Source organism: Olea europaea, chromosome 7, assembly GCF_002742605.1.
Source record: "Olea europaea var. sylvestris chromosome 7, O_europaea_v1, whole genome shotgun sequence".
Lineage (NCBI taxonomy): Eukaryota > Viridiplantae > Streptophyta > Magnoliopsida > Lamiales > Oleaceae > Olea > Olea europaea.
Genome location: NC_036243.1, coordinates 13,307,589 through 13,316,521, shown reverse-complemented (window position 1 = coordinate 13,316,521; position 8,933 = coordinate 13,307,589). Strand labels below are relative to the sequence as shown.

At 35.8% G+C, this 8,933-nt stretch overlaps 2 protein-coding genes across 2 annotated transcripts; one reads left to right on the top strand and one right to left on the bottom strand.

Annotated features, from left to right (window-relative positions):
• Positions 1-1,470: 1,470 nt before the first annotated feature.
• Positions 1,471-6,309, top strand: LOC111397050 (protein disulfide-isomerase-like). Its single transcript, XM_023023743.1, has 11 exons — positions 1,471-1,843; positions 2,614-2,644; positions 2,783-3,070; positions 3,160-3,345; positions 3,454-3,579; positions 4,344-4,478; positions 4,574-4,693; positions 4,879-4,996; positions 5,386-5,498; positions 5,825-6,062; positions 6,152-6,309. Exons 1-10 carry the CDS (start codon positions 1,656-1,658, stop codon positions 6,056-6,058), a joined length of 1,539 nt encoding a protein of 512 aa, XP_022879511.1. The 5' UTR covers positions 1,471-1,655; the 3' UTR covers positions 6,059-6,062; positions 6,152-6,309.
• Positions 6,310-6,467: 158 nt separating this feature from the next.
• On the bottom strand, positions 6,468-7,697 carry LOC111397051 (protein DOG1-like 3). The gene has a single exon (XM_023023744.1). The coding sequence runs from the start codon at positions 7,613-7,615 to the stop codon at positions 6,746-6,748; it is 870 nt and encodes a 289-aa protein (XP_022879512.1). The 5' UTR covers positions 7,616-7,697; the 3' UTR covers positions 6,468-6,745.
• Positions 7,698-8,933: the final 1,236 nt, after the last annotated feature.

Here is an 8,933-nt window from a genome sequence, read left to right as displayed (position 1 = left end):
TTTTTTGACTGTTATTTCACTATTAACCGTCATATTTGACTATTTTCTCACAGGTGGACCCCATTTTCTCCTAACGGTCAAAAAATCAATTCTCAAAATTACTCCGAAAATGCTCTAGAAGTAAGATATGTATGTGTATGTGTGTGTATATGGGTTAATTATATGAATGATCACTGAATTTTGTCCTATGTTACTACTTATTCACTGAACTTAAAAATGTAACTCGATGGTCACTGAACTTCGTCAAGTGTTACTATTTCATAACCTAACTTTAAAATATATCTCAATGGTCAACGAATTTTACATCGTGTTATCCATCCATCACTCAAATGGGAAAATCCGTTAAATCTAACAAACGGCGTCAACTTGAGTGACGGATGGGTAACACGGTGCAAAGTTCGATAACTATTGAGATACATTTTAAAGTTCGGTTATAAAATAGTAACACTTGACGAATTTCAGTGGCCATTAAGTTACATTTTTTAAGTTTAAGTTATATATATATACACACACACACACACACACACATACATTCTTAAACAGTGATTTGATATTATTCAACCACACATTATTCAATAAAATAATATTACACGTAAGTTCAAAAAAATTTCTTATTTTTTTAATTGCACATTTTTTATCAATATACTATTCAAAAATTTATTTTATCCCTCAAAATGGGGATCAAAATTTTTCAAATCGACCTCTATGAAAGAAGAAATCAAAGAAAATGAAGGGAAAAAAGAGGAAACAGAAAATCAGAGACCTATAAATTAAATGAAAATAGAATTGTTGCTAATATTCATCCATTATGGTGAAAAATTACGTTTGATTTTTAGATCAACTGGTATCAGTTCACCGTATTTCAAACTCTGCATGATAGATTGAAAGAGAAACAGTTGGAACACTAAAAGAAATTGACAAAGAAAAATTAAATAAAAGTACAAAAATGTTCGAATAGTGCTAATGTAATTGAGGTCGATTTAATTTTTCAACTATGTTACTATTTAGTCACTGAACTTAAAAATGTAACTCAATGGTCACTGAATTTTGCCAAGTGTTACTACTTCATAATCGAACTTTAAAATGTATCCCGATAGCCACTGAACTTTGCACCGTGTTATTCATCCGTCACTCGAGTTGACATTGTTTGTTGGATTTAACGGATTTTTCCATTTGAGTAACGGATGGGTAACACGGTGCAAAATTTGGTGACCATTGAGATATATTTTAAAGTTCGATTATGAAGTAGTAACACTTGACGAAATTCAGTGATTATTGAGTTACATTTTTAAGTTCAATTACTAAGTAGTAACATAGGGCAAAGTTCAGTGATCATTCATATAATTAACCCGTGTGTATATATATTCTAAGAAAAAAAATACATTTTTCATAATACCACTTTCTTGAATAATCAATCTTTAACCATTTCAGGACATAATCCCAATTAGATTCCTTAAATCTCTCACTCCATTGGATGACCTAAAATGAAATTCAAATCTCTACGTCCCACCATCCAATCGCCCATTGCCATATCACCTATCGACGTGGTATCATTGCACCAATAGTATATAAACCCTCCTCCTCATCCAGCATTTCTCATTTCCCTGTCACATGCGAAGAGCTGTGTAAAGACAATTTTCCTTCTTCCGGAGAGAATGTGTATAGCTATGGAAACTAGGGTTTGGAATGGCGTTTTGATGATTGCCGTCTCCCTTTTGGCGTTGTTCAATGTATCAGCATTTGCAGCAGAGGAAGGGGAGAAGGTGTTGACTTTAGACCATTCCAACTTCACGGATACTGTGTCCAAACACAATTTCATCGTCGTTGAATTCTATGCTCCTTGGTATGTATATAGATGCGTGTGATTTGTGTAATTGTGATTTTCATGTTTCTAAGTTTTTGCTTAATTATTATTTATGTGGAAAATGGAAAGTCTAGATCGTTCTTCACCCTATCTGAGCAAAATATGGGATTCAGTAATTTCGATCCATGTTAATGTTGGATTTTCTGCACTAGGATTTTTACATTTTGCATCACTAACTGTGTAGTGCTGATTTTTATTTATTTATTTATTTTCTTTCCCGTAGTTTGAATCTGTTGACTGTATCTCAATCTGAGTTTGCTCAAATTTGCGCTCACATATGTTTTTGGGTGTCTGTTTTTGTGTGGATTGAATTTTTCCAAATTTACGATTGATGATTATTTACATTTCTTTTTGATAAAAATTCTACATTAAAAACTGAGATTTTATTTATTTTTAATGGAAATTGGACGCAGTTACTAATTCATGAAAGCCTTTCCATTCTAGACTCTACTAGTCACTAGAATTTTTATGACATCCTTTCATTTGCTTCTCTTCGATGGAAGTTTGATTTCCCCATAATGCATCCGAATTTTTGGCCCATTTCTTCATCTGATGATCTTCCGAGTTTGGTAAAAGTTAAAATGTAGATTTTTAAGTTTTCTGTTAGCTCTATAATTAGTTCCATTTGGAATAATGTTAATTGTTTTCTAATTAGTTTTTTACTGTATGATACTTGTGATGCTGAATTTACTTACCAGAACTGATTGTACTAAGTTCCTCTGATCAATCATCTTTTCCTCCCTCCCTAGGTGTGGGCACTGTAAGGCACTTGCTCCAGAGGTAGAGTCTAATGTTTCTGCACTGTGATAGGGAGTTTTCACCATATTTTATTTTTCTTTTAACACTGTTGAGTACATTCCTGTTCCTATGTTATCTCTCTAATGACTTTTTATCCCTTTCTTCTTGACATCTCATTAGTACGAAAAAGCTGCATCAATACTGAGCAGCCATGACCCTCCAATAGTTCTGGCAAAATTTGACGCAAATGATGATGCAAACAGGGAACTAGCATCTCAATATGAGATTCAAGGTTTCCCCACTATTAAGATCTTAAGAAATGGAGGAAAGAACGTTCAGGAATACAAAGGTCCTCGTGAGGCTGATGGTATTGTTGATTACTTGAAGAAACAAGTTGGTCCTCCGTCTGCTGAAATCAAATCAGTGGAAGATGCTGCCAACCTTGGGGATGAGAAAAAGATTTATGTTGTAAGTAGATAACTTTCTTTTCCCCGTATTCTATCTCTGTTTCTCTTTTAATTACGTGTAGGACTAAAGACATGGATATATTCGTTTAGGTTGGGGTGTTTCAAAAATTCTCTGGGGAAGAATTTGAAAGTTTTATGACATTAGCAGAAAAGTTGCGGGCTGACTATGATTTTAGTCACACTCTTGATGCCAAGCTCCTCCCGCGGGGTGAATCTGTCAACAAGCCAACGCTTCGCTTGCTTAAGCCTTTTGATGAACTGTTTGTTGATTTCCATGTACTGCTTAACCTTTCCCTTTATATTTCCAGTCAAAGTTAGATTTTGGGAACTATTCTACTTTGTGGTTTTTTTGTCAGTAACATTGGCCTGTGATGATTATTTCAGGATTTTCAAGTTGATGCAATGGAGAAATTTATTGAAGAAGCCACCATTCCTCTTTTGACTATTTTTAACAGTGACCCAAGTAATCATCCATACGTGAACAAATTCTTTGAGAGTCCCAATGCTAAGGTAATTTAATTCTTTTTATCCAAGGCTCGACACTGCATAGTTATTATTATGGTTTACACTGGCGCGAAGTCTTTTCCAGTTTATGTATTTGAGCAGGACTACTTCAAATGAACCATTATATTTATCCTAGGCTAACCTCTGTATGATCTGCATTGAGGGAGTAATTTTATAAGCGCATCATCTTTAATAACTCTTATCTACTTCAAGCTTCTAATGTTCCTTTTTAGATCAAATACTGAGTATCAAGTTTTGAACTCTTTTAGTCGTCAAAAGAATTCTAGTCTAGATAGGATTTAGTTTTAAAGACAAGCGGACTGGATTGTCTTGATTATGCTCATGGAGAATGTGCAGCGGCATTAATTTGTGAACATTGTGATGTTATTGTATTATTTTTTAATGTTGAACTCTTTCTTTGAACAATTTTTTGTAGAGGTTTCCGCTATTTAATGTGGCCACTGCTAGAGTAATTATCTGTTTTCTTTTATTGGCAAGATTCTTTCACTTCTGTTTCGATTGTGTTCCAAATCATCAACAATCTTGTTCTCGGCAGAGTTCAGAAGAAGTTCACATTTATAGTTATAATTTTAGTTGTTATTGCTGTTGCTGCTTTGATTCACTTCTGTGACCTCATATGATATATCATCAGGGAACAAACTTTGTGCAGTTTTGATTTGTTAGTAGCAATGTGAACTTTTCAACATAAGTTCCAATTTCATTACTTTTGACTTTTGAGTGTCGGCTTAACAAGTAATTCCATTGTACAGGCCATGCTTTTTGTGAACTTCAGCAAGGAGCTAGGTGTTTTCCAGTCAAATTATAAGGATGTTGCTGTGCTATACAAAGGGAAGGGTATAAGCTTTCTGTTAGGGGATCTTGAAGCCAGTCAAGGTGCCTTCCAGGTTGTGACTTTTCCATATACGTCTTTATTCATTTGATTTCTATTTTGAACAGAACTGTTAATATTTGCATAAATGTTTCTGAATCTCGGCGGCAGTACTTTGGGCTTACAGAGGATCAGGCACCTCTTCTTTTAATACAAACAAGTGATGGTCAGAAATATCTCAAAGCTAACATAGAACCAGATCAGATTGCGCCATGGCTAAAAGATTACACTGTAATACTTCTTCTAGTTCTAGTTATAGATAGCGATTTCCTTTTCGGATATCTGTCAAGTAATTGCATATATTGGAATGACCTCTGTATATTTTTCTCTTCTCATTGAACATTTGTGTAAATAATTTCGTGCTTGTCTTAAAGTTGGCATGATTTGAAGTTTTGTGTTTCTTCAAATGGTTACAGGATGGCCAAGTGAAGCCATTCATAAGATCAGAGCCTATTCCTGAAGTTAACAATGAACCTGTCAAGGTGGTAGTTACTGACAGCCTTCAGGACATGGTTTTTAACTCCGGAAAGAATGGTTTGTACTAGAAGTTTTTAGTTTATATTAGTATCTAGATTTAGTTTATGTTGTCCTTAGTTTATTGTCCTCTGAACTCCTGATTGGATCTATACAAATCCAACTATTAATATTTATCTACTCTTATTTATGATGCAACCCAAATTTCATCCTTTTTCTTTTCTCACCATCTTTTTAGTGTGTGTTCATATTATCTTTACATTATGGACCTAGTTTCTCTTGCCAATGTGAATAATACTGTGGCTAAAATTTGAATCCCCCTATTGCTAACAAACACATACTTCTCCACTAATGCCTGTTATTTTAGGTCTGAAAGGTTTCTAAGTTCTAAGATCTATCCATAGACTAAGTTCTAAATTTAGGTTAATTTCAACCTTATCGTGTTGCAGTTCTGCTAGAGTTCTATGCACCTTGGTGTGGACATTGCAAGCAGTTGGCTCCGATCTTGGATGAAGTTGCCATCTCATTTGAAAATGATGCTGATGTCATGATTGCAAAACTGGTAAAGTTCTAGCTTGTTTCTTGATATAGGACTCCACAGGGATACCTTGTGATTTTACATGAGTCCAATGCATGATCTCTGATCCATGGATGATAATGTACAACTTTTCGACAATATCTTGAGAAAACTGGTTTCACCGATCATTTACTGGCTGACTGAGATCGTGTATTGTGATCTTGTTATCATCTTTTCTGATCTCATCTAAACTACATTATGAGAAATGATTTGCACTTTCTTAATCTTTTTTATTTGTTTCTCGTGTTCATTCTTAATCAGTGTCTTTAAGAAAATATATCTTAAACTAAATTTCTGGTACAATGTTCCAGGATGCAACGGCAAACGATGTCCCAGTTGACACCTTTGATGTTCAGGGGTACCCAACTCTGTACTTCAGATCTGCAAGGGGTAACTTGTTGTCTTATGATGGGGATCGAACAAAGGAGGACATCATCGACTTCATTCAGAAGAATCGAGATAAGTCTGCCCAAGCTGAATCGGCCAAACCAGAATCTACGAAATCTGAAGCAGTAAAAGAAGATCCCCCTAAGGATGAGCTATGATAAGGTAGACTTGCCTTTATTTTGACACGATACTCTTATATTCTTTCGGTTCCTTGTTGTTCACATTTTTTTTTCTTTCTTCTTTGCATGCAGGCTTTGCTTGAATGCTTCCCTTGGGAACTCCGATGAGCTTTCTTCATGGTGTAGCAAATTTTAGTGTTGCAAGCAAGTTTTTGCCTGTATGTTTGTGTATTTTGCAATTTGTTATCGAAATAAAAGGGGACAATTTTCGAGTGCTTGTGGTCGCATTAGGTTTCTGGTCTTGTCTAGGTATCATGATAGAACAGAACAAGTGGGTTCGAGTAATTCACATGGCATGAACCAAGTGAGGAGCTTTCTTTGTTATAATCCTTATCAGTTAAAAGAGAGCCAAAATATCCGATTGGCGACAACATATCACGATTAATAATGAAAACAAAATCTAAAATGGTTTTTTAAGTATCATAGCTGCTTACAAGAGATAGGAATCTGATAAGAAGTCATAAATGCCCACCTAAAAGGCTCACACCCAGATGAGATCTTGAACATATAATGGAAGAACTATAGATATGGAAAACATCTTTACAACGCATTCTAAGTCAGTCTTTTTAAGGTTACCTTGTCTACTTGGGAAGAACTAACTAACCTTGTAAAGGCATGTTTAGTACGTAGCATTGGATTAGTTACCTTACTAAACATGTCAGAATCTTATTGCTCGTGCACATCTCGACCAGCTTGGTGGTGCCTAGCATCCCTCGTCTTACCCCATTCATGAACTCTCAAGTGTAATTCAGCAGCAGCAATCAAGAAATGGACACCCTGTAGCGAAGTCAAAATGTCGAGAGTTTCTCTGAGAGTTTTCATCCTTAGTTCATCTGCTCTTTTCAAGACTTCCACCAAGCCTTCCTCCTTGGGTGCCAGGGTTGCTTCGACTTGTACGTTGTCTATCTCACCCGCGTCTAGATCGGCTTCTCCTCTCATTAGCTCGGATGCAGCATGGGACAGCTCGACCATGGACGAGTCTGCAATCGTCTCCTGAAACTTTGCCTGCTTCTCACTAATCTCCTTCTCTTCCCTTATGGTTTTCCTCTGTAAATCATCAACCTGGCTAAGTTGACTTGGTGAAAGATCTCCCAAGTCACCGGTACTGAGACCTCGTATCAACTCAGAAATTTGAGCCTCGAACTGTTGGCCCGACTTTGAGTACAACAAATGAAACGCCATACTCGGCCTCCAACCACCAATCCACAAGAAAGCATCCTCGAGAGTGCTCGTCCACGACGGATTGAACATGGTTAACACATTGTGTTTGGCCCACCTCGCTTTCGCATTGTAGTAATGTTGATAATGGTGCACGACACGGTGGAGTAGAGGATGCAAAACGCTCTCATCAAACTCTTCTTTGGCTCGATCATTCTCTAGCTGGTCCCGATCTTTAGAGGCAGAAACAAGTTGTTCGAGATGCTGGCTTTGCTCGGCAAGCCAGCACTCGAAGAACTTGTGGAAAGTCTCGCGCTCCTCCGCCCCATGCCTGATGACTTGTGCCATATACGCAACACTGTTAGGCAACAAAGCCATGGGGGAATCACTATTTTATACCAAACGATCAATTCTTTGGCAGATACAAATACCCTGAAAAACCACAAACACAAAACCAGCTTTTGTTGGATGGTATATATATAGGATGGGAATAGCCCTGTTTGATCCCATTAAAATTATAAATTTATTTTCTCTTTTTTCTTATCAACTAAACATTTTCTTATAAAATAACATTACACGTAATTCCAAAACTTTTCATCTTTTTTTAACAATATATTCTTTTTAGAAAACACACTATTTCAACCATTAAAATTTCAAATAATGAATGCCAAACATCCACAGTTCATTGTACCAGATGTTATTATCATCTGTGGAACCCGGTTTCAAGATTTTAATATACACAGTCTTGTATTGTATTGGCGGATTTGTATTACATAGTATGTACTAAAGATCTGTTGACAGTTTTTTTAGTAATTATTTGTCCGTCGGTTTCTTGAAGCTGGTCAAGAAATCACTCAAGTTGGCTGCGCTCTAATCCACCATCTTTTAACTTTTTTTTTAATAGAGAATATGATCCAAGGTGTAAAATGCTTATAAAATTTTTATCGTTTAACGTTAACAATCGATTATTTTAGTTTAGTAATTTAGCTTTAACGTTGCCTAGTGGATGGAAAAATCTCTAACAATGAGGATCAAACCAGTTGAAAACTCATTATTTTATATTTTAGGGTTTTCCCTAATTTGATTGAAGCCCTTTGGACATTTCAATATTATTTTAAACTTGTGTAAACATATTAAGTTATTTCAATAAAGTTCATTTACTTAGGGGCGATTTGACAATTGTGTCTACAAATATATAATTAAAATTAATTATTGATTTTTGACCTCAATTTTTTAACAACTTATTAAATTATCCCAAAGAAGCACCTAAAGTAATCAAGGAAATCATTTGATATTTATATATAAAAAAATTAATTAATCAAAATGTACTTATTTTCATGCCTAAAAATTTTATGTTGCTGAATTAACACGCAAGTTACGTTGATATGGATAGTTGTTGGCCCCACAATAGAATTTGTTGTTCCCTTATTTCCAACTCAACTTCAAGTGGTAGCTTTCTTTGTTTTCTTGTGACAAGGAGGCTATACTGTCCAAGACCGCCACTCTGTGCATTTTAGGCATTTTAGGCATACATACAGTGATACAACCAGTGACGTCAGTCCTCAGTCCTCAGCAACAGGCCTTTCACCTTTGGGCTCAATTCTTTAGAGGAAAATGCTGAATAACCCGGGGTTGAATCCCGGGTTCCGTTCTAGGGGCAGAGGTGGCAAAGCCTCTGTCCCAGATTTTGATGACG

What these genes read in the sequence shown, in the direction of transcription:
- LOC111397050 (XM_023023743.1), top strand. Translation starts at nt 1,656, where the DNA reads ATGTGTATAGCTATGGAAACTAGGGTTTGGAATGGCGTTTTGATGATT. An exon ending in AACTGTTTGTTGATTTCCAT is followed by an intron (nt 3,346 to 3,453) that starts GTACTGCTTAAC and finishes TGATTATTTCAG; the next exon opens with GATTTTCAAGTTGATGCAAT. An exon ending in CCAGTCAAGGTGCCTTCCAG is followed by an intron (nt 4,479 to 4,573) that starts GTTGTGACTTTT and finishes TCTCGGCGGCAG; the next exon opens with TACTTTGGGCTTACAGAGGA.
- LOC111397051 (XM_023023744.1), bottom strand. Translation starts at nt 7,615, where the DNA reads ATGGCTTTGTTGCCTAACAGTGTTGCGTATATGGCACAAGTCATCAGG.